The sequence below is a fragment of the Myxocyprinus asiaticus genome, chromosome 30 (assembly GCF_019703515.2).
Source record: "Myxocyprinus asiaticus isolate MX2 ecotype Aquarium Trade chromosome 30, UBuf_Myxa_2, whole genome shotgun sequence".
NCBI classification, from domain to species: domain Eukaryota; kingdom Metazoa; phylum Chordata; class Actinopteri; order Cypriniformes; family Catostomidae; genus Myxocyprinus; species Myxocyprinus asiaticus.
In genome coordinates, this window is record NC_059373.1 from 28,698,686 (window position 1) to 28,724,705 (window position 26,020).

Here is a 26,020-nt window from a genome sequence, read left to right on the forward strand (position 1 = left end):
GCAAGAGGCAGCTTGAACTCCTCTCTCATGAACGTGCAAACCACATCTGGCCGGAAGTGAACATTTTTAGTAAAAAAAATTTAAAAAATGTTTTAAATATTTATCTTTTTCTTACACTCACCTATTACCACTGGAGTCATATTGATTACTTTTATGATGGCTTTATGTGCTTTTAGGAGTTTCAAAATGTTGGCACCCATTCACTTGCATTGTGAGGACCTACAGAGCTGAAATATTTTCCCAAAAATCTTTGTTTGTGTTCTGCAGAAGAAAGAATGTCATACACATCTGGGATGGCATGAGGGTGAGTAAATGATGAGAGAATTACATTTTTGGGTGAACTGTTCCTTTAACCCCCAGTGAGCTGTCTGTCTGCACTGGTCTCAGAACAGTTTGAAATGTACCTTATTTTCATCCTAACTCCATATAAAGCCTCTGAAAGCAAAAAAAAAAAAAATTTCAATATGAAAATGCACAGTAAATATAGGATTTCTAAGAGAAAATTAGGCCCACAGTATACGTCAGTAGTCATTGTGTTTAGCAGCGTGCCGTTTTGCGATAAAGCATTAAAATTTTCAAAATGACAAACTAGAGAATCTTTTGACTCCAACAGGTTTAAATGTTAATGTAAACGTAATGAGGTTTCTTACCAGATGTAGTTTTGTTGGCGTTTCTCCCAAAGACAAACTCTGCTGTGATCAGCACCATATCGTTTTGTGACATGACTCCGTACGTCAAAAGTTTAACCTTTTACTGACAGCCCAAAGTGTCCTTAACTGAGATCAGTCAGTTTAAATGAAATTGAATTATGCATAACATATAGCGAAGACAAAACACAATGTCCACACAGAAGGATGCAGGGTCGCACAAGGCTATAAATATCAATTAGTATCAACAATCAAAACGTTTTTAATAACTAAAGACAACTGCATTACAGACATTTTGCATTTAAATAATGTAAAGTATTGTTGTCATACAATTTGAAAGCAAACATGGATGTTTTACACATGCACAAGCACCTGGAAGTGTCACCTTGTGTGTTGTGAGATCATAAAATATCTCAAAGCACACAAGGATGTGGCAAGAACCTGTATTGGAATAAACACTCCAACAAGTTACCAGTCAGCAGCAGCACACTGGGCCCCTGGAGATGGAGGAGGATGGCCTAATGGGGTGTTCTGCTAAAGGATGTAATAAGTCTCCTCCTCTACAAAGTCATCAGGACATCCTCTTTTGCAGCTCCACGTTGACTTCGTCCACGCACATGGTCCACTCTCTCCATTGAAAACAGGTGAGATCTTGAGTGAGGGTAAACTATACTTGATGTTTCATATTCCAACTTCATCCGCTGTGTTAGCTAGTAGCTCGCAGTGTGACTATTGTGTGAAACAACTAGTACGACTTCTAGCTAACAACAGTGGATGTAGATAGAGTTTAAAGATGTTATTTATGTGGGGAAGAACTTAGTTTTGGCTTTAGGGTTAAATAATATTAAACTTATAACATTTGCAAGGAAATGGTGAGGTTCGTAATCTTTGTTTTGCGACTAAACCAGAACAACGTGTCACCTTCCTCGGACGTGTAAAGAAGCCGACCGTACTAGGCACAGTAACAAACAGATAGTTGAGAAATAGACGTGTTTTATCGACCAGATAAAGATAAAAAAAAAAAAACTTATTAAGCAACACGTAAATTAACATTGTTGTCCCTTTTGTCGCTTGGAGGATGCTGTTTTGTTTTGGCGTGCGCGAGTCGCACATTTAAACCCGCGCTCGTGACAGCACGTCGCGCGCTAAAACCCTTAATCTGAATTTATTCACAGAATATTTAAAAAACAAGCAAATAAAAAGCGCCTTATGTTAGTCGATGTTTATCTCACGTATAAATGCGAGGCATTTGTGAGCACATGTTGTGGCTCGTAAGTATTCTCTCAGTACTGGACTGGAATATCACGTAGCAATAAGGAAATGTGACTGTAACACATTGTGTTTTTATAACCAACAAGAAACTAATAGGAAGCAAAGTTGTATTTCAGACCCAGTATTTTTTATAACATTGTAAAACAGTATAACACTGAACGTGAAAGCAATTGTGGAATCTCTATTTGCTAAATCTGTTTGTCATATTTAAATGTGTCAGTTACTATAATGAATTCATTTAATGCATCTACAAAAAGCCTGTTTCCAAAAAGGTTTTGCATTTATCTTTTAGGTCAACTTAATGGAAAAATATTCCATATGGTTCAAATGAACAGTAAGAGCAGAATATCAAAACTAGCTGAAGTCTAGTGTAGGAGGACGTCCTCTTGTCATTTTATGACTAAATGGAGGACTTTATCTCTAGTAGATTTATCTCTAAAAGCAGTTGGTTCTGCAAGTTCATGTAGATGACTTCACACGCTCTGTGCTGGCTTTTATCCTACACTGAGCATACATTTGTTCAGTACTGATGTCACTGCAATAGCTCCGGGCATCAGGTGTCACTAAATAACTGAGGTTAAATTAAATAACTTGTTCTCCAAGAGGGCTTATTAACACTGATGAGAGATTAGGTTATGATTAATTTTTCCTTTTGTAAACCCTAATGTTGTCTTAATTAAACATTACTTGAAATGTCAAGTTTTGGGCTCATACCTCAAATATTTTTGTTCCTTGAACTTGTTTATCTCAAAAAGCTGTAGACGTAAGATTTTAAGTGTTTATAACTCACAAAATTGAGTACAAAATGTAGGCTAGTGGAATAACCATAATCCCTTGTGCTTGAATTAATTATGTATCCTTGGTCAAAGGGAAAATATGGGGGCATTTAATTGTTGTAAAGAATTCATAGAGGTTTTATCTCTTTAAGTATTATTTATGTTGTTTTGTTGCAAATAGTTGTTTCATGTGATGTCACCATTAGGGTGATCTGTGTCCCCTTTGGTCAAGTTGGACACTGTTAAAGGAATGTTCTGGGTTCAGTACAAGTTAAGCTCAATCAACAGTATTTGTGGCATAATGCTGGTTACCACAAAAATTTATTTTGACCTGTTCTTCCTTTTCTTTAAAAAAAGAAAAGGGAAAAAAAAAAAAGAAAAAATGGAGGTAACAGTGAGACACTTGCAATGGAATTGAATGGGACCAATTTCTGGAGGGTTTAAAGGCAGAAATGTGAAGCTGAAAAGTTTATAAAAGCACTTACATTAATTCTCATGTTAAAACTCGTGTATTGTTTGAGCTGGAAAGTTGTTTAAATCATCATATTTACAGTCATTTTAGAGTTTGTTGACATTACATTGTGATGGTAATGAAATTGTAAAATTGGCTGTAACTTTACACAGAAGCGGTTAGTATGTGATTGTATCACAATAAAATCATGTTTACATGCATATTGTTTGTCTTGTGGCTAAACTTTTGAAAAAGTTAATATTTTAACATTCAAAAATTCACTTCCATTGTAAGTGCCTCACTGTGTCCTTGATTTGTGCTTTTTTTTTTTTTAAGAAAAGGAGAAACATGTGGAAATTATTTTTTGTGGTAATCAACATTATGCCACAAATGCTGTCGACTGAGTTTAACTTGTACTGAATCCAGAATATTCCATGTAATGTCCACAAAACCTAAAATGATTGTAAAAATGATGATTTAAACAACAGCTCAAATAATGAGTTTTAACAGAAGAACTAATGCAAGTGCTATTATAAAATTATAAGCTTCACATTTCTGCTTTTAAACCCTCCAAAAATCAGCCCCCATTCACTTCCATTTTAAGTGCCTCAATGTAACCCAGATTTTTGCCACTTTTTTTTTTTTTAGAAAATGAGGGACAAGTCAAAATACATTTTTGTGGTAATCAACATTATGCCACACATGTTGTCGATTGATCTTAACTTGTATTAATCCCGGAACATTGTATATACTGTATGATTGACCTAGAATCAGTTATAATCTTTATTTGAGCTGTTATTGTATGATCTAAATTTGAATCAATACCATTAAAATTGTTGAACTGAAACAACAAATTTAAATAGCAAAACTGAGTTAAGTCTACTTGCATTTAGTTACCTCAACTTAAATAGTTAAGTTCATTCTATATAAGTTTTGGAAACACCATTACTCAATTTAATTGTGGGAACAAGTTTACTGAATCAATTGAGTTAAGTCAACTTTCAGTGTACAGTTTGTTTCCTCTGCTAAGTTCACAATGTTCCTGCTTTCCCTCTGAGATTAATGAAATCATCTTATCATCTAACCAATCAGGACCTTTGCACTTTTTAAACATTGCCTTACTAAAGATTGCATCACTGAATCTATTTGTTAAATACTTCACTTGTATTGCATGCTAAATTATATAGGCATATGTTCATGTAGGAGGATGGGCTTCCCCAGTTGAGTTTGGTTTCTCTCAGTTTAGTTTTTCCCCCTTCACCAACTAAACATCTTATGTTTTTTTTTTTTCCTTTCCATAATCGCCACTGGCTTGCTCACTGTGGCTTAAAGGCATTACAGTATCATTTCCTGTAAAGCTGCTTTGAATCTATATGTATTGTGAAAAGCGCTACACAAATAAAAATGAAATTTTTTACTAGTTCGGGTACACTGGTGTATGGTATTATGTTATGTTTGTACAGGACTACAGGTACCTCGATAATCTAAGGGATATAATTATAGCCGACTGTGAAAGGCTAATTTTTACAGTGACATCTGCAAATAGGAACTAACTTCTGTTTTTGCTTGATTCTGCATTGACGGCACTTGGTGTCACTGCAACATAAACAAAAATATGACTTTTGAAGTATTGTATTATGTTTAACCTGGAACATTCCATTTACTGTATTGCTTTTTAGATTTGTAGCAGGGAGGAAATGAAGATGAGATCCCGATAAAACTCCAGGCTTGAGGTGAACAGACTTCGACATATTCCTCCTTATCTCTGCACTTCTTCTCCCTGGATCCCTGTCTTCTGAGTTCCTCTCCTCTGTACCCTACCTGAGATCATCATGGGGGACTCTGGCTCCACCAACTCCATGCGTCTGAAGCAGGAGATATCCCTGCTGCACGGCGTCTGCCTCATCGTGGGGAACATGATTGGCTCGGGCATCTTTGTGTCCCCCATTGGTGTTCTACAGTACACAGGATCTTATGGTCTGTCGCTGGTGGTTTGGGTTATTGGAGGGATCTTCTCTGTGTTTGGTGCCTTGTGCTATGCTGAGCTGGGCACCACCATCCGCAAGTCAGGAGCCAGTTATGCCTACATCCTGGAGTCCTTTGGTGGCTTCCTGGCCTTTATTCGTCTGTGGACGTCCCTTATGATCGTGGAACCGGCCTGCCAGGCGGTCATTGCACTCACTTTTTCTAATTACTTAGTAAAACCCTTTTTCCCAACCTGCCCAGCACCAAATGAAGCAGTACGGCTCATTGCAGCTCTCATTATAGGTGAGTGCTCTTCCAGATTGTTTTGATAAAGATACATGTAACAGGATCAGCACAATAAACAATGTCCAGAGTGCCATAACAAAGGCCAGATTTATCAGGAAATCTCAACCGTTTACTGTTCACACAGCGCAGTGTTTATGAGATTACTCTGAAGAGGGCACTTGATGTCAAAATGTTGCAAGTTTAATGCCATCCAAACACATTATCACTCCAGGTTTTGCTGCTGCCAAGAAGTACTATTTTTGCATATTGTTCATGGAAAAGACTACATTCAGGCAACTTCTAAATCATGTGACTAGCAGACCCTTTATTCTTATTTGTTTGTTTAATTTCTACTTCACTTATTGTTCTTTTATTTCAATAAACAGCATTTTCTGGCTCACTCAAGATCAGAATATAGTTCATTTACTGAATATACAGAATATTTCTGAATGCTTGGAACTATTTCAGTACCTTTCATATCTGCAATAAACCTATGGTGCACATGGGTAGACATGAATTTCACATTGACTACAGTCACCTTCAGTGTGAGATGCTGTTTTTCATTTAAAACTATTTTATACAGCATTTTCCTAATGCTGATGTAATTGTCGTTTAGTTTTTATGACATCATATTACTGTAATTGAGAAACTACATACAAATATTTGTACTTTTAAAAATACATTTTTATACGACAGGACTGCTAAGAAGTTATTAAAATGGTGAAAAATTAAAAGAAATGGTGACCATTTATGGCACCTACTTATCTATTTCCCTTATACCACGGGTCTGTTGAATGCTTGATTCTGATTGGTTCATGGATGTTCTAAGGTGTGCAGTTATTTTTCAATTGTCTATGAAGTAGTTCCAGGTCACTTCGCCAAATTATTTCAGTTATTTCAAAGAGCCCTACAGGCTACCACAACAAAATAACCAATTAAAACAAAGACATTGGTTAAACTATATCAGTTACGAATGTACATTTATTTCAGTTTTGGTTAAAAAGAGCCCTCGCGCTCTCTCGTCTCACCGGCACTTACACACGCTCACACACTCAGTGTTGCCAACTTAGTGACTTTGTCGCTAGATTTAGCGACTTTTCAGACTCCTTTAGCTACTTTTTGGACAAACCGTATCTACTTTCCATGAAAGAGTCGCCAGTACTGCCGCGTGAGCGCAAGGTCTTGCTTTCCCGTCGTAAGCACACCTCTCTCTGCGTCTACTCTGTTCAGTGAGTGGCAGAGAGGAGCAGCACATTCAGTTGACTGCACGGCAGCTGACAGAGACGTGAATGAGCTGCGCATGTGCAAACAGAGTTGCCAAGGACCAATCAATAATCTGTATTGTTTGCTGCTCCTTTGTTTTAATTTAAACAATTTAATCTGACCATTATTTATCACTCACTGTTACCCAGACGGAGGTTGTGCGCTGTGTGAGAGAAAAAATAAGACATTGTCACTTCTTTCTCTCTGAGTGATAATTTTACATGTAAATATAGCTAAAATCACATGACAGCCATGTCTTTAACTTGTTATAAAATCAGGATTTTAGCAGTGCAGAGCAGCAGCTTGGAAATTGCTTGGAAGTGACTACTGGTTAACATGTAGTCATAATGGGCGCCATTTCAGTCACCATTTCATACTCGTTCAGTTGTCTGACAACAGAAACAGAACAAATATGTACATGAGAAAAGCTTTATTGGGAATTTGGCTGTATTAAAATACAGTATGTGAGCACAGAGAGTAGGAGAGAAGCAAACAAATGTAAAGGGCTGACACAAAGCAGGATGCAAATACAACATGATGATGTCATGAATATGCTTATTAATGCATGACATCATCTAGTGACATTTAGTCACTTTTTGAACAGGCTTTAGCTACTTTTCATTGAAAGTAGTTGGCAACAATGCACACACTGAGATTCAAGTCGCAACATAGAGCCGCATCCCTGCGACTTGATCAGTATAGTTTCTATTATCCGAAATAACTTTTAATGTTTCAGTGTATTTCGCCCTAATCAGCCTCGCATAGCTATAGTGGAAAAAAGCACCGTGCTACCCCTCCCCCTCTCTTTCGCTTTCACACAAACTCTCTTGGTAGCAAAGTCAGTGCTCCCCCACAACTCACTGCATTTGTAAACAGATGTTTAGCAATAGAAAATCTATTTACAAGAATGGCGACACTCGCCGCTGCTGAGACTTACACTTTGGCAATTTGAAGCGATGTTATTCCTGACGAGAGCAACTTTAAACACCGATAATTCAACTCGCGATCTCTCGGTTTCTCTCTTTTTCTCATGCGCACAGGCACACACACACAACCTTGTTATTCCAATGCCGAGAAGCAGCGCATCCTTTGTTGCTAGTTCTAAAGTGATGTTTTTGAACTAGCAACGAAGGCTTGAGCTGTATCAAAGCAAGATACACTTGATCAATACAACAGTTTCTATATTATCTGAAATATCTGTGGGAAACACCCTCGCGCCCCCCTCCCTCTCTCTCACACACACACACACACTCCCACATACATGGACACACAAATTATAAGCATACGCACACACTTTATTTAACCAGGAAATAAAACTCCCTGAGATTAAGAATCTCTTTTACAGAAGTGTCCTGCATTGCAAAGACAGGCAGCCACAGATGTTTACAGTCTTAAATAACATATAAAGATACAAATAAAAATACATTCTCAAAGAAGTTACGAGAATTTTTTTAAAAACATTTACAAATTGATACGTCTTTCTCAAATTCTCAAATAAGATATTTAAAAGTACACATTGACACCAGCCTTTTTATCTTTAAATCATTTTGTAGAGTGTTCCAATCACAGGGGGCAGCATACTGAAAAGCTTGTTTCCCTAATTCTGTTCGAACAATTGGAACCGAAAGGGAATAGAAATTCTGAGAATGTAAGTAATGCTTCACAGCAATTTTTTTTGTTGGGTAAGAGAACAGAGATATGGTGGCAATAAGTCCAAAATGTATAAATGAACAGATACCAATGCTTTAGTCTAGGTGTGGACAATGAGTGCCAAGTGACTCTATTATACAGCTTACAATGATGAGTAGTAAAGTTACAATTTGTTATAAATCTAAGTGCACCATGATAAATAGTGTCTAATGAACATAAGAGAGAGGGTGGTGCAGATTTATACAAAACATCTCCATAATCAAGCACAGGCAGAAAAGTAACTGAGACTAGTTTCTTTTTTGCATGAAATGAAAAACAAGACTTATTTCTGAAGAAAAAAAACTAGCTTTACCTTGAGTTTTGTGTCTAACTGATTTGCATGAGACTTAAAAGATAATGATTCAAGTACAAAACCAAGATATTTATATATCTTATATTGACTCTATCGTAGTACCCTGCAAAGTGTGAAGAGATGCTAGATTTGTTGTTGATTTGAGTTTGAGAAAAACATGGCTTTAGTTTTATCAGCATTTAAAACAAGTTTTAAGCTATAAAGCCTTTGTTGCACAACATTAAATGCAGACTGTAGCTGACACACAGCTTGATGTATAGTGGGAGCACAACAATAAATAACAGTGTCATCAGCATAGAAATGAAAACTACAATTTGTAATATGAAAATCAAGGCGATTAATATAAATAGTAAAAAGTAGTGGCCCCAGAACTGACCCCTGAGAACACCATTGGTGATCTGTAAAGGCGCAGATGAGTGACCTTCCGATCACACCCATTGTGTTCTGTTATTTAAATAGTTTGCAAACCAAGATATTGTGTTATCGGATAGTCCTATATTTTTACATACTCACGAGAAAAACAGTGTCTTCATGTCAGCCACACCTGCATCTCAGTAGGGTTGAAAACAGTTGTTAAGGTTTACAACAGAAATATGGCAACACTCGCTGCTGCTGAGAAGTGCTTAAACTCGCATCTTGCCGATTTTGAAGTGATGTTACTTCTGACGAGAGCTGCAACAAAAAAAAGAAGTAATCCCAGAAACAATCTCTCTCATTTTCTGAGTTTCTTTCTTTCAATCCCTCAAACAAAATCTCACACACAAAATCACACACACACATGCACAAACGCACTACCTCATTACTCCAGTAAGTCCTTGAGTAAAGCAGCGTGAGCCTCGCAATCCTCCGTTTTAGTTCTAAAGTGACGTTTTCGAACTAGCAACAAAGGCTCGGACTGTATTAAAGCAAGACGCTGAATCCATGGCGAAAGAAAGTAATTCCTCTCATAAGAGCGTTTTAGAGACAAAAACAAGAAAATGTCTTGAGATAAAACCCTGAATGATGTCTTAAGTTGTGGTAACTGTGGTATAAGCGGAATAATTGACTCCAGCCAGTTGAATTGTTTAAAAATAATGCACACCTGTGGTAGTAATGCGTTGTACCTCGTTGTGAATTATTTTTCAACAATTCAACGGTCCGTCATCAATTATTCCTTACATTAAGTTGTTTAAATCGTCATTTGTACTGTCATTTTAGGGCTTTAGGGTTTGTTGACATTACATCGTCATGGCAAAGTTGTTGTAAAATTGGCTATATCTTTACACAGAAAAGGTTAGTAAGTGATTTTATCACTAAAATCATGTTAACACACACATTGTTTGCGTCTTGTGGCTATACCTTTGAAACAGTGAGCATTTTAACATTCAAAAATTGGACCCCATTCACTTCCATTGTAAGTGCCTCACTGTACCCAGATTTTTGCTTTTTTTAAAGAAAAGAAGGGACGAGTCTAACTTAATTTTTGTGGTAATCAATATTATGCCACAGATGCTGTTGATTGACATTAACTTGTATTGAGCCCGAAATAGTCCTTTAATTTATGCATAGTCCTGGAATTTGTCTGTGTGTTTTGTCTAAATGGATTGAGTCATGTTGCCACAAGTCTGTAATTTATATGAAATACTTTTGGGAAGTGGACATGTCCTGCTGTACGACATGCTATTCTCTATCTAAAACTATTTCAGCCAAGATTTTTCTAATTCTTTTATAAATCCATTTATTATGGTTCCCTCATTAAATGAGAGACTACATGGAATATTTGTACTTTTCAAAATCCCTTTGTCACACCACAGGACCATTTATAATGAACTAGTGAAGGCAACAAGGCGATTACAATGATCAAAGTACCACAAATATACACTTACCTTAGACATTCATATACATTTTTACTTAAAATCTTGAAATCTTGATAAAAAAACAAACAAACAAAATAAGCTCATGGGCATGTAATGCATCAGCTACCCAATTAAGTGTTTTGTGTACAATACAACTGCTAAATTGCTTTCTAAATCTGAATTGGTTCGGATTATTCAGGAATTAAATTTGTCAAAGGAGTGCCTTCCCTTTGGCCTTGAGTATGTAATTTAACACACAAGCTTGATACCATGCCAACACTTCCACGAGACCCATATGAAGTAGTTGTTGAAGGTTGCCACACTCGGATCATGTGCAGTTTGTTTGAGTTTAAGGGAATTCTCGGACATTTGCCACCTGTGGCATGTTTTGTTTCTTACTGCATATGACAAAGTCCACTCACTCATGTATTTTGATAAACACCCAGCCTGAAACACAAAGCTACAATCCATCAAGCAAGCCCCTTTTGTGATCATAAACTTGCATAACAGTATAATCGTCAAGGGATTATTTTCCTTATTTGTGATTTGTAAGTCTTGTCACAAATAGCACTTTCTTCAGACTTCTAGACTTTAGCCAATGCCACCTTATTCAAATGGATTGTACAGACTAAGATAAAAATGGCACAGAAATATCTTTATCCACTTGATGGGTCGGTCTCCTGGGTAGTGTCCAGTCTTGAAGGCAGATGGAGACACACAAAATGACTTGGCTCTGTGGTTCTGTAGCAATAAATTCTCAGACCCAGAGACCACTGTTATTGCTGAGTGAGTTACTGTCAGACTCTTTCAGACCTGGTTTGCTGGTGGAATTAGATGCCAGTGGTTCCCAGTGCTTGCTCACTATAGTCAGACTTGATTTGCCAGTCAGTGACATAGCTGAGGCAATTTTAATGTAGCTTTACATGCAGACCATCATCCATTCTAAAAAAAAAAAATAATAATAATAAAAAATACAAATCACACATAGCCTATAATAAATTTATAGCCCTGGCCACCAAAATGTGAGCTCATACGGATGTGTTTGATGCATGTGCACTACGACTGCTTTTTTTAATGCTCTCTTAGCATGGTCAATGCCAGGCACATGCACCAAAGATGCAGACTGTCCACGTGCCTAGAAAAAATAGGCTTAGAATCCATGCAAACTGTACCGTTGACGAAATTTGCATCACGCACTCTTGTGCATTAGACGTGCCGGTGTTGTGCCAAAATCTGACTGCCCGCTACCTGATTGGCCCTGATCCCTAAAGCCCACCCCCGCACCTAACCTCATTGGTCACTACCCCTAAAGCCCCATCCCTACACCAACCTCTAAACATAACAATACTAGGGAGTCAAAATTTGGCACTACACCGGCATGCGGAAAACCGATGTATGCTTTGGCCTTACAGCCCTATCAGGTTTTTACTGTAGTAATATCTTTGTCTGTTTCTTCTGCAGGTCTTCTGACCTTTGTGAATTGTATGAAGGTGAAGTGGGGAGCTATTCTTCAGGTCATCTCTACTGTGGCTAAAGTCTTGGCTCTCATAGTCATCATTACTGCTGGAATGATAGTGTTGGCCCAAGGTATGAATACATTGACACTGAAAAATGTGCTTAGAATTTGGAACACACTTTGTGTCCTTGTCAGTCACAATTTCAATGTCTTTTATTGTGTTTTATAAAAAATTATTTTGAAATTGCTTTTGCATAGTTCTGGTTGGGAAGAATTTTAAGCAGTTCCAGGTCTGCTTTGTGTTTGAACTGAGCACACTAACTATGAGTGGGTTAGCTCCATACTAAAACAAACCATTTAATAGGGTAATTTAATTTTTGCTGTTCCTAGCTCTCTTGAGTTGAGTTATTTAAGACCAACTGTTTCATCTTGCTTTGTCTAAATTTTGAGTGATTACATTTTGTTTGTGATATTTAAATGCATTTGCATGATAATGCTACAGGGAAGACAAACAACTTCAGGGATTCATTTGAGAACTCTAAACTGAACGCAGGAGACATGGCTCTGGCTCTTTATGCTGCTCTTTACTCATACTCCGGCTGGGACACACTGAACTTCATCACTGAAGAGATCAAAAACCCAGAGAGGTATGAAAATGTACAGTTTTTGATTTCCTACAAAAATATTGTTCATCTCCTTGTTTGTTAGTAAGGATGCACCGATATAGAAATTTAGTCTGAAAATGATGGAAAATTATGTTAATGCATAGTTGTATAATGCAAAGATTTAAAGGATCATAGTCTAGTACTTTTGAAACCTGGCCTAGAAATAATATACTATTCGAATTAAGCGTGCATCAAAAATTAACCTCATATATGGATCCAGTGTTGGTCTAATTGTAACAAAATAAACTGTAGTATTGGCTAATAGCGATATGGTCATCAATATATCCCTGTTAATTAGTAATTGTACATTTACCCCCATAAAGCTGGACATAATAAAAAAAAAGTGACATTATTAAGATGACAGTTAATGCAAAGAACGTTAATGTTGATGCAAATGCAGGAAGATCAAATATTCAAGCAAAATTTATTTTTTTCTCCACTAAAGGAACCTGCCGCTGTCAATAGCAATCTCCATGCCCATTGTCACAGTTATCTACATCCTGACTAATGTTGCCTATTACGCCGTGTTGGACATAAATACAGTGCTGCAGAGTGAAGCCGTGGCTGTGGTGAGTATGACCTTTTGGTATCAGTAGTTTTAACACCGTTTGATGTTTCAATGGACTTGTTCAACAAAGAACCAAACTTCTATAAACAAGCTATGGGCATAATAATACCTTGTCTTTGATCAGGACACAAATCTCATTTTTAACCCTTATGGTCCTGCAAGTCAAACATGGCAGTTAACTGACAGTGTCTGTTTAGTGTAATTGCTCCAGATTTGATCATGTTTTCATCTCCTGTTACACTGATCTAGTTAAGCAGAGCAGCCTGAGGCAGCATCCTCTCTCTAGAGATGCTCTATAGCATGAGTCTGACACACTGTTGCCTGGTAATTAGGCTAGTGTGCTACTCTGGAAATATATTTTTGTCATATGTGCCTACAACATTTTGTGAGTGTTTGATGTGCTGACAGTTCTGTTTTATAATTTTTTATATATATATATATATATGAACTCAGCAAAAAAGAAACGTCCCTTTTTCAGGGCACTGTATTTTAAAGATAATTTTGTAAAAATCCAAATAACTTTACAGGTCTTTATTGTAAAGGGTTTAAACAATGTTTTCCATGCTTGTTCAATGAACCATAAACAATTAATGAACATGCACCTGTGGAACGGTCATTAAGACACTAACAGCTTACAGACGGTAGGCAATTATGGTCACAGTTATAAAAACTTAGGACACTAAAGAGACCTTTCTACTGACTCTGAAAAACACCAAAAGAAAGATGCCCAGGGTCCGCGCTCATCTGTGTGAACGTGCATTAGGCATGCTGCATGGAGGCATGAGGACTGCAGATGTGGCCAGGGCAATAAATTGCAATGTCCATACTGTGAGACGCCTAAGATAGCACTACAGGGAGACAGGAAGGACAGCTGATCGTCCTCGCAGTGGCAGACCACGTGTAACAACACCTGCACAGGATCGGTACATCCGAATATCACACCTGCGGGACAGGTACAGGATGGCAACAACAACTGCCTGAGTTACACCAGGAATGCACAATCCCTCCATCAGTGCTCAGACTGTCCGCAATAGGCTGAGAGAGACTGGACTGAGGGCTTGTAGGCCTGTTGTAAGGCAGGTCCTTACCAGACATCACCGGCAACAATGTCGCCTATGGGCACAAACCCACCATCGCTGGACCAGACAGGACTGGCAAAAAGTGCTCTTACCTGATGAGTCGCGGTTTTGTCTCACCAGGGGTGATGGTCGCTACACCGAGGCCTGTACTCTGGAGCGGGATCGATTTGGAGGTGGAGGGTCTGTCATGGTCTGGGGTGGTGTTTCACAGCATCATCGGACTGAGCTTGTTGTCATTGCAGGAAATCTCAACGCTGTACGTTACAGGGAAGACGTCCTCCTCCCTCATGTGGTACCCTTCCTGCAGGCTCATCCTGACATGAACCTCCAGCATTACAATGCCACCAGCCATACTGCTCGTTCTGTGCATGATTTCCTGCAAGATAGGAATGTCAGTGTTCTGCCATGGCCAGCGAAGAGCCCGGATCTCAATCCCATTGAGCTCTTCTGGGACCTGTTGGATTGGAGGATGAGGGCTAGGGCCATTTCCCCCAAGAAATGTCCAGGAACTTGTAAGTGCCTTGGTGGAAGAGTGGGGTAACATCTCACAGCAAGAACTGGCAAATCTGGTGCAGTCCATGAGGAGGAGATGCACTGCAGTACTTAATGCAGCTGGTGGGCACACCAGATACTGACTGTTACTTTTGATTTTGACCCCCTCTTTGTTCAGGGACACATTATTCCATTTCTGTTAGTCACATGTCTGTGAAACTTGTTCAGTTTATGTCTTAGTTGTTGAATCTTTTTATGTTCATACAAATATTTACACATGTTAAGTTTTCTGAAAATAAAAGCAGTTGAAAGTGAGAGGACGTTTCATTTTTTTGCTGAGTTTATATATATATATATATATATAATATTAGCTATAGTGGGCAGTGCAATGTATTTACAAATATATTCACAATGATTCTGTTGGCCATATAAAATTAAGCATAATATATTTAATATGAATTAAAAGTGAATGTTGCAGAGGGATTAAGGTGGTTTTAATTTAGCCAGTTATGTTTTCAAGGCTGTTCAAGTTGGCCAGTTTCACATCTTCTCCTTGTCTTACAACGAATGAACACTGAAGCAATGATTTGTTTGTCAACACTTATAAATGTCCACGGAAGTCCATCCCAATGTCCCTTTTTATATTTTTTAAATGTTTTAGTAAAAAATAACAATTTATTGTAAAGTTTTATGTGTTAATATTATTAGTTCACCTTAACTAATGCATTAACTAATGTTAACATATGCATCTTTTAATATAAAGAAATGTTAGTATTTGGGCTGTGGATTAAGCATGTTAATTCAGTAAGATTAATTAATTAAAAAAATTATTATTAAAAAAACTTAATTGCAATTAATCATGTCCCCGGAACGTAATAAGGAATATTCCTACCATCAGAGCAATATAAGCTTGTTTTCAGCAGGGGGCAGTAAGCAAAACATACAGAAAAATACAGACGGCAAACCACACTCAGGTTAGACACTAGCAACATCACAAGATGACGCATTCCTGCATTCAAACCACTGATATACAGTGTGTGTGTATATATATATAGAACTGGATCGCTGATGCAACAGTAAACAGCCAGTAGGAGGTGAAGCCACCGGAAGTGTTTGAGCGGCCATCTTGGTATGCCCAAACTCTCATAGAGCATCAATGACTGACAGGTGAAAACACCCCCGCTTCACCGTCTCTGACCTGCAGATCCAACAGTTGCATTTCGGCCTCTAGTGACAGTCATGATTAATTTATAATTTGCTCATTAGTCAAGTCAAGATTTATTTCTAGAGCACATTTATAAGCAACAGAGTTGCTATAAAACATACAAAACAGGAGCAAATACACAAGTGACTACATTAATAAACAACATGCGGCATACAAAATATACAGTGCATTAAACAGAATGCAGTCTGAGTAACTAAACCATAAAACACTTAAGCTAAAAATTATCAAAAGATAGAGAATACAGATAAGATTTAAGAACAGATTTAAAACTAGCTAGTGAAGAAGCAGACCTCACATGAAAGGGCAGGCTGTTCCAAAGTTTGGGAGCTGCAGCGGAGAAGGCCCGACCACCCTTAGTTTTACAGCGACAACGAGGGACAGATAAGAGAAGTTGATTACACGATCTAAGTGCTCTTTGGGGAGAGTAAGGAATCAAAATGTCACTGATGTACTTCGGTGCGACACCAGATAAAGCCTTGTACACATAGACAGCAATTTTAAAATCAGTTCTATAATGGACGGGAAGCCGATGTAAAGTTGCTAAAATGGGAGAAATGTGATCCCTCTTTTTTGAACCAGTAAGAAGTCTAGCTGCCGCGTTTTGAACAATTTGAAGACGAGAAATAGCAGTTTGAGGCAGACCGATGTACAGAGAATCACATTAATCCAAACTTGATGTTATAAGAGCATGGATTACAGTCTCCAGATCTTTTGGAGAAAGAAACTGTTTTAATTTAGCTACAGATCTTAGATGAAAGAAACTTCCATTTACCTCTGCACTAATTTGTGATTGAACGCTAGAGAAAAAAGAACCCAACTGCAAGGCAGATGGAGGCCTGGGGGAGCCTAAAATAAAAATGTCACTTTTACTTTTGTTTAATTGCAAAAAATGATTTGCCATCCAACATTTAATATCCTCAAAACAGTCACAGAGCACTTCAAAAGGACAACCACTGTCGGTTTTAACTGGTAGATAAAATTGTGTGTCATCAGCATAGCAATGATAAGAAATCTTATATTTCTGAAAAATAGCACCCAGGGGGAGCATGTATAGCGAAAAGAGAAGAGGGCCCAAAATGGACCCCTGAGGCACACCGCAAAAGAATACTTGTCGGGAGTCGACAAAGAATACTTCCCAATGCTCACTGAGAAGTCTTTGAGGTAGGAGGCCAACCACTTCAGGGCGACACCCCAAATGCCCACCACACTATCCAAACGATGTAACAGAATGTTATAATAAGTTGTATCGAATGTAGCGCTGAGATCCAACAAGACAAGCACAACATGCAATCCAGTATCGAGTGCTTGTAACAGGTTGTTACTGACCTTCAGCACTGCATTTTCAGTACTGTGATAAGATCTGAAACCAGACTGAAATGTATCTAAAATATTAAACGCACTAAGATAAGAATTAATCTGATAATACACAACTCTCTCCAAGAGCTTTGAGATAAAAAGGTAGTTTGGAAATAGGTCTAAAATTACTAAGGACCGATGGGTCAGAGAAGTTTAAGCAGAGGGTGAACAACAGCATGTTTAAAACTGGCAGGTACAACTCCATTTACTTGAGAGCTGTTAATAATAGCTGTTACAGCTGGGCTCACGGTTTCAAACATTTCCTTAACATGACGAGCTGGAATAACGTTTGTCTCACAGCTGGAACATTTAGCCTTAGAAACAAGATCAGCTAGCTGGGCAGGGATAAACATATCATAGGGAGATACAATCTTGATGGCTTAATAGAAGCCTTGATCTCCAAGATTTTATTGTCAAAAGTTTTTAGAAAGTTCTCACAGGTTTCCCGAGAAGGAACAGGACATGGAACTGATAGGGGATTTAGCACAGAGTCAATTGTCTTAAACAATACTCTAGGCCTGTTTGCATTTTCAGTGATAAGTTTGGAGAGGAAATTTGACTTGGCCTCTTTCACTGAACTTTGATAACTGGTTAAACATGCAATTAGTGATTCATACGAGACCTGTAGTTTATCTTTTTTCCACTTTCGCTCAGCCTTACGGCACTCTTGTCTGAGAGAACGGGTATAATCATTTAACCAAGGCTGAGCAATGCCCTTTCCCTTAACTTTCCTGGGCTTAAGGGGAGCAACAGTGTCTAAAGAAACAGAACATGATTTAGTAAAAACCTCCATCTCTTCAGTGTCCATACCGTTAAAAACAGCATCTGCAAAATTAGCTTGATAATACTGAGAATAAACTGGCAGTGGAAGAGTGACTAAAACGAGAATAGCTCACAGGCTGTGAACTAGTAGGAGTGGGAGAAGAACAGACAATTGGCAAATGGTCTGAAATAGCAGCAACAATCGCCCTCAGGTTGGTTACAGGAAAACCATGTGACAACATCAGATCTAGTGTATGCCCCAAATTATGATTCAGGCTAGAAACTAATTGTGAAATGTTCATGGATTCAATGAGGTATAAAAAATCTTTCATCAAAGGTTTGGATGGACAACAAAGGTGAATATTAAAGTCTCCAAGAATCAACAATCTATCACAGCAAGACACAATATTAGTTAGAAAATTGTTGAATAAAGTCCTTGTTAAATTTAGGAGGCCTGTATACCAGTGCACATAGTACAGGACCCCCAGTGTCGATCCTCATTAGCTGTACCTAAAAACTGGAATACACATCTGTGTGTAATATTTTGCTCTTAAAATTGTTTTTAAAAACAGTAGCAACACCACCACCATGTCCAGAATGTCTTGGAGTGCTAAGAAGGGGGGGGATTTCTCTAAGAGATGAAAAATCACCCAATTTCAGCCATGTTTCAGTCACAAATAAAAAAATCTAGTGAGTGTGAAATGAAAAAGTCATTTAAAATAAAGATTTAAAAGAGTCATCCTTACTGTCAGTGGCTCTGACTTTTCAGCAGAGGGAGATGAAATCTTCATTAAACAGTGATTTAACGGATTTACTGACCGTTTCTCAGCACCAGAATTTAAAAAAAGACGAGATGAAATTACTGGAATGTAGTCACTGTCCATTGATGGGATCAGTACTCTTTTACAGAAGTTGCGCCGAGATCCTCGGTGGACATATCGAGGACGGCGTAGGATTTCCAGGGAGGCACAGTGATTATATACATCCACAGGTAGACGATATGAAGAATTCAGTCTATGCAAACCCAAGGATGAGTAGATAAAAGCCATGTCGTGACAAATATTATATCCGAGACTGTAGCAGCACAGCGTGATTCCAGGTGCGGGGGGTAGAGTGCAATAATAAGACTGCAACATACAAGAGGAAAGGGCAAATGGCACTTCATCCTTAGCATCACCTCAAGAACCAGATCTTTTGTCCACGTTTGCCAGCATGCCCGCAAGCAGACGCGGCAGCAATATAGCAGGCAGTTGAGAGCAGTTTACCCCAAGCCACCGCAGGCACATCTGGCCACAAGCAAGCAAGTGCCGAGTTACTCACAGGGTAAACCGGCATTTTCATGAATGAAAGGCTGCAGGCAGGTAGTCAAGGCGCTCCACGCAACTAGCAACCAAACATCCAGATAGAGGCTGCTCCAGAGTAAACACATACGCAGCATAAAAATAAAGCATAAAATCATAAAATCCAAATCCAGAAGCTCCAGTTTAAAAGGATCGAGCCGGACAGCAGCGGCAGTCAAACACGCCAGCGTACGCTCTAACGGGAGCAAGTGGGAAAGCTGTCCACAAGTTGTAATGCAAGTAGGAAAAGCTGTAATATCTGCTTGTTTAGGGTGACAGTATGTCCTTAGTACTGAAAGGGACTTTAAAATTTCTAAATCACTTTAAATGCCCGGGATTTGCTTGTTTTTACATTTAAGTGCTCTCTGTAGTCAATTTAATTAATTGTCCTCCAGTCGAACCCGTATCAATTTAATTTGAACCAGTTTGCTTTGCGTGTCTCACTCTCTGCACGCCCGCTGCGCGTGTGATAGAGGGAGAGAGCGCTCTTATTCAAGTGACCGTGAGAAAAAGCCACTTTTTGATGAAAACATAAAACAAGTAACTCTGAACAAACACTTCGATGTTCACAATAAATAACTCTGAAAATGTCTGTTTGTATCTTACCTCAGTTTCAGTGAACTATTTCACATTCAGTTGATCTGTTCACTGATGAAGTTTGTTAGAGGTGGATACTGTTTAATATAGATACACATAACTTGCTCTGGCTTTCAAGAAACTGGAAAAATTCACGACTTAAAATAAATTATAATTACATGTGTAGGACGTTTGCGTTGTAGGAGTGTACATGCAGATTTCAGATATAAAATCGGTGATTAAATGACTAATATTTACTCACTGAAATGAGATGATTTCCTGTTAAGTCATTAGGAACATTGGAATGTTTGGACATAGCAATATGGCGGCTCAGTGGCTTCACTGTTATTACGTCATGAGTGGTTCAAACACAGCTGGATGGAGCGCAGTTCCGAATGCAGGAATCTCGAGATGTATTAAACTGTTTAATTTGACAAAGCAACCTAAAAACACGGTGTTTAAGACATGACACAACCAAAGTGAGACACTCCAAAGCATTCGTCTGACGCATGTGTACATTGATGTTGTGGCAGCGGGGGCATGGTCGAGCATCCGTCGAGGGAGGGAGAGAGCGGTAAGGGTACATACACCTGAGCCAAATTATGACTAACACCTGTCTCTAATTGTAGTGAGATTGGGGAGAGCGGCATAAAAGGACCATGCCAGCACCAGATCGGGAGAGAGAGCCAGAGATCTAGAGTCCTGCTGAGTAGTTGATGTGTTAATGTGAAGCTAAAGAGTTAATGGAAAGCTAATGAGTGATTGTGAAGCTGTAAGCTCAGAAAGTTGTCAATTAAAAAGCCTTACCTGAGACTGAAGAAACCCGGTTCCCTGTGTCCTCCTTCCCTCCCTGTGTGAAGCTTTGTTACAGATGTGTTTTTGGAAAAGCCCTTGTATAAATCTATCTCAGACTGATTGATGAATTCATTTGCAAAATTGATTGCTGTGGACTGAAGGCCAGTGATTAGCTTATGTTCAGTAATATGGAAATAAACAATATATTGACTTCTAAAGCCACTTTTTATACTATCGTATCAGTGCTTTACTTGTCTGCCACAATATAAATCATAATTTTAATAATTTTAATATAAGTAATTGTAGTTATTTGATCATTATATATTGAATAATGGTTATTTATGCATGCGATTAATTTGATTGATTAATCCACATATTATGTAAATAATTTGATTACAAAATTAATTAAATGACAGCCCTAGTTAGTATATGTATAAATAAACACTGACCAAGATTAATAAACGTTTGCAAATAGTTGTTGTTCATTGTTTGTTCATGTTAACTCATGCATAAACTTTAACAAATACATCCTTATTGTAAATTGTTACTAATATAGGAAGGTATACTCTTACTATGCATTACAATGTAAAAGTATTTTGTCTGGTGAACTAAAAACATCTAAATTAACTTTTTTTTTTTTTTTTTTATTGAGCTCAGTAATGCCAATTGTTATGATTATATACTATGAATTATACAGTATATACTGTTTATTGTATTATATATGAACATACTGTATGCAGTATATTGAATATTGTCAAATGGCTGAAAAATATTGAGAGAAAAATATTTTGGATGCTTTGCCCAAATTTAATAGCCTTCAGATTTCTTAAACAGGAATTTGTGGTACATTTAATCTTTAGTGCATTAGCATGAGGAAACTCAAGACAGGATGTAGTAATTACTCAGCACTTTTACACAGTTGTAAGTAACACTATCTATGCTTTCGTATCTCATACAGACGTTTGCTGACTATGTACTGGGTTATGCAAGCTGGCTCATCCCGCTGTCTGTGGCCATCTCCTGTTATGGAGGTTTAAACTCCTCCATCATAGCCGCCTCCAGGTAAGCACCTTGTTTTTCTTGTCTCCTGTTGTTTAATTATCAGTCACATGGTATTTTGCTGATAGATTTTCTGTAGTGGGAGGAATTCAGTTTTTCAAGTTAGACTTGTTTTTGTTCCAGGTTGTTCTTTGTGGGGTCACGTGAGGGTCATTTACCCAACGTTCTCTGCATGATTCATGTCAAGCGCTACACACCTATCCCAGCCCTGCTCTTTAACGTGAGGATCTTAGAACTGGCTCAAACATGCCCATGCTATGTAGCACAACGGTATATCTGCATTCTACACATAAAAACAGAGCGATCCTCATTGTGTGTCTGTTTTTTCTCTCCTCTACTTTAGGGTGGCATGTCTCTCATATTTCTGTGTGTGAAAGATGTGTTCCAGCTCATTAATTACTTTAGTTTTAATTACTGGCTGTTCATTGGCCTTTCCATTGGCAGTCAGATCTACCTGCGCATTAAAGCACCTGATCTGCCACGTCCTGTTAAGGTGAGTTAATCACTCTGTTCCAAAACCTAGTAAACTGCCTTGCTGTCTGCTGCCTACATAGGTAGTATCCTTACCATCATAGAACCTTATAAGTCACTGATTCCCTACCGGGGGTACCCCAGGGTGTACTTGAAAAGATTTAGATCTTGCTATGTTGAATTTATAAAACAAAATGTATGACTTACCAAAAAAAAACAAAGAATATAGATTTTCGAATTACTTCCAAATAAAAATTTTCATCTCAATATCTATTATTAAAATCCCAAGATAGATCTTTTAATGCAAAGTTAAGCACTGAGATCCTTTCACTGCGTGTTGAGTTTGGTTTGACTTCTTCCTGTCCAAAGACGAGATCCATGCAATAATTTGTCATCGAAAATGTCTCTCTTAATATCCTTTCTGTTCTTTACTGTCAAAAACAACAAAAAAGAGACATTTAATTATAATAAAGAACCCGTGCCACTCCACTCTCGCTCTACCAGAACAAAATGTGGTACTGCTTGTTTTCTTAATGAGACAGTACCGTTTTTGCATTTGTTCTACAAATCAGTTTAAATATCAACAGTCAGTCATACAGTATATAGTGCATTTCACAGCAGCTTATTTGGCTTGATTTTGTTGTTGCTGATAAATGGCATAAATTATATTTATAATGGACTAATGAACTTTTAAAAGAGAGGAGAAATGCTTTCCATATATTATTTGTGTTGTTGTTGACTTTAAAGACTGCGTGTTCAATCAAACACGGTTGTTTTGTCTAGGTAGGCAGCTCACTAGGTTCTGGAACAGAATTAATATCTCTCACTTGCAAAATAATTAAATTATTTTTAGTTGTTTTCTGAGTTTATAATGTGATTAATTGACTTACTCTTTGTCTGTTTGTGTAGCTGAGTCTGTTCTTCCCTATAGTGTACTGTCTATGCAGTGTGTTTCTGGTGGTTGTACCGCTCTACAGTGACACCATAAACTCTCTGGTGGGAATCACGGTTGCACTCTCCGGTGCTCCTGTGTATTACATATGTGTGCACCTCCCTCCCAGTGCCAGACCCGCCTTTCTTGGACACATGCTCAGTGAGTTATGCACCCAAACATGCATGAATCTTACATTTGTCTTGTCTCATTTGTATTAGTTCAGCTGGGTTTCTGCAGCACCTACATGGCTCAGATTTCTGCTGCAGCCAATAGAAACATTATTATTTTGAAACATTCTCTTATTGCCTACATCTATCTTCAGTTAGCCTTCTACATTTTTTTTTTTTTTTTTTTTTTACATATATAACATGGTTGTGGTGGTGTATAATGAATTTGATCCTAGGATGAACACACTGGGGAGGATTGTGAGCACATAATGATCCATATGTTCTGCATACTAAAAGCGCTTTACTGAACAATAACCTCACTGTTTTCATCCAAGGGTTAGGGTCCCATGTATAGGAATCGTTCATACAAAATGCGTTCTTGTTCAAAAACAGCTAGACAGAAGTTGGACAGAATAGTTTTGGAGAACAGCATGCAAGGGTCACGTTTTTAAAAGTCGGACTTCTTTCATTTGACATGCTCTCTTAAAAACTGTGAAAACAGTGTGTGAATGACCCCATATGGTTCCATGAATCCAGAGCGCAATACATAGGAAAAACTGAAATATCAGTCATATTTGACCTATTGTTGGTCACACTTTATATTACAGTGTTCGTGATTACATAATTGGTAAATAATAAAACTGACCTACAATATAAACTAAACTTAACTAGATTTTGCTTTTAAGGATACAACAGATGAAAAAATCCCATAGGTTTACATTAAAAGACTATTCTGAGCCAAATACAGGGACCAGAAAATCACAGAGACTTTCCGGTGGATGTTTTTGACTTGGGCCAGTAAGCAATGTCCTGGCAACTGCCCACAACACCCCATCCTCAAGGTGGAGAGTTTTTCACAGACAATCACCACTCACATTTGCTTCAGAAAATGTACTGTAAACATCTAGTTACTAGTTGAATTAATTTTATTAGCATTTTAATATGACATGGACATTGTAGTGTCATGACTTGTTTTTTAGAAATGTTGGTTGTTTGAATTAGTACTTCCTTTTAAATGGTTAATGACACTTTAGCCTCTAGGCAAATGAATCAATACCTTTGTTGTCTTGGACATAAGGACATATCAATAGGTTTCATGCAAGATGGGTAATTCCATGTCAAATCAACCAAATCTAAGAAACTTCTCTGGCTGAAATATTTTATTTTGTTAATACTTTTTCGAACATTGAAATTAGGAGAAAAGTTACGAATGGAGCCACATTGAGAGCCCCATATCTCTGGGATTTAACCATGTAGGACTTATAAGTGAATTTACAAAAAGTTTGTTTAGAACCAGAATATGAACTAATATTAAGATGTCTAGTAATACTTTTACAGTTATAGGCACTCCAACTTTGGAAAAAGACCACAAACACCCCTAGAATATAATGCAAAAAGTGGTGCTGAAGTCAACTGATTTTACGAATATCCCTGCCTATCTCTGTGTGAAAATGTAATAATGTTGCCAACTTTCAAAGGTTATTTTTTTACCTGTAGTTTTGCTCCAAAATCATAGGCGAAAATGGTAATTTTGACCATCCTCTACAAAATAATGGATTTCCCGGTAAATATCAATCCATGGCATTTTATGATTTTGGCTGTTGCATTATTTGTTATCTTTCACCAGCAAACAAAACAAAAATCAAAAACTAAATTTTGAGCTGAGGACCTCTGGTTGAGTTGACACTGAAATGGTTTTTGGTTCTCTTTTTTTTTTCTTCTTTTTTCATATTTTGAACAACAGTCATCATTAGTGTGTTACTCAGATATATTTATTACTGTGAGTGATATGATTTACATCATTTTTTTTATTTTTTAGATACAATGTCGTTGTGCACACAGAAGCTGTGTTTTTGCTGCGTAGCAGAACCTGGTTTGGACCTGGACAATCTGCCTGAGCTGGACAAAAAGAAATAAACACAGGCTCCAAAGGAAGCTAAACCAAGGAAGTTGGATTACAAAGGCTTCTTTGAGAATAAGGCAGAACCTCACGTCTACACTTTCCAGTCCAAGTGTGCATGAAATGGATAAATGAATATACAAGGAGATTATTAGGATTTAAATATTCAGCAGAGTAAACAACTGAAACCAGTGTTATTATAGTTTTGTATTTTTAATTTAGTTTTTATTTCTATTTCATGAGGTGAATATGGGTAAAGTGACACTTAAGGGCACTTAAGCTTCCATATGTATTTCCTTAAATGATTAGAAATCTTTTCTAAACTAATCTTTGGGGAGTAAACAATTAAAGGAATAATTCACCCAAAAATGAAAGTTTTCAAATAATTTACTAACCCTCATGCCATCCCAGATGTGTGTGACTTTCTTTCTTCTGGTTAACATAAATGAAGATTTTTAGAAGAATATTTCAGCTCTGTAGGTCCATACAATGCAAGTCAATAGTGGCCAAAACTTTGAAGCTCTAAAAAGCACATAAAGGTGGCATAAAAATAATGCACACGACACCAGTGGTTACAGTAAATCCATGTCTTTAGAAGTGATATGATAGGTGTGGGTGAGAAACAGATTAATATTTAAGTCCCTTTTTACTGTAAATCTTGACATCAGCAGACTTCTTG

General features: G+C 37.7%; 1 protein-coding gene across 1 annotated transcript; it reads left to right on the forward strand.

The window, feature by feature from the left end:
* The first annotated feature begins 1,155 nt into the window (after nt 1–1,155).
* On the forward strand, nt 1,156–25,798 carry LOC127421126 (Y+L amino acid transporter 2-like). The gene is made up of 10 exons (XM_051663909.1): nt 1,156–1,291; nt 4,826–5,414; nt 11,958–12,083; nt 12,455–12,599; nt 13,063–13,186; nt 21,769–21,872; nt 21,993–22,089; nt 22,213–22,362; nt 23,250–23,433; nt 25,261–25,798. Exons 2-10 carry the CDS (start codon nt 4,979–4,981, stop codon nt 25,356–25,358), a joined length of 1,464 nt encoding a protein of 487 aa, XP_051519869.1. The 5' UTR covers nt 1,156–1,291; nt 4,826–4,978; the 3' UTR covers nt 25,359–25,798.
* Nucleotides 25,799–26,020: the final 222 nt, after the last annotated feature.

Bases quoted from the DNA above. Each gene is read 5' to 3' on its own strand.
- LOC127421126 (XM_051663909.1), top strand. From the start codon at position 4,979: ATGGGGGACTCTGGCTCCACCAACTCCATGCGTCTGAAGCAGGAGATA. The intron at 5,415-11,957 runs GTGAGTGCTCTT...TTTCTTCTGCAG, and splicing joins CATTGCAGCTCTCATTATAG to GTCTTCTGACCTTTGTGAAT. The intron at 13,187-21,768 runs GTGAGTATGACC...TATCTCATACAG, and splicing joins AGAGTGAAGCCGTGGCTGTG to ACGTTTGCTGACTATGTACT.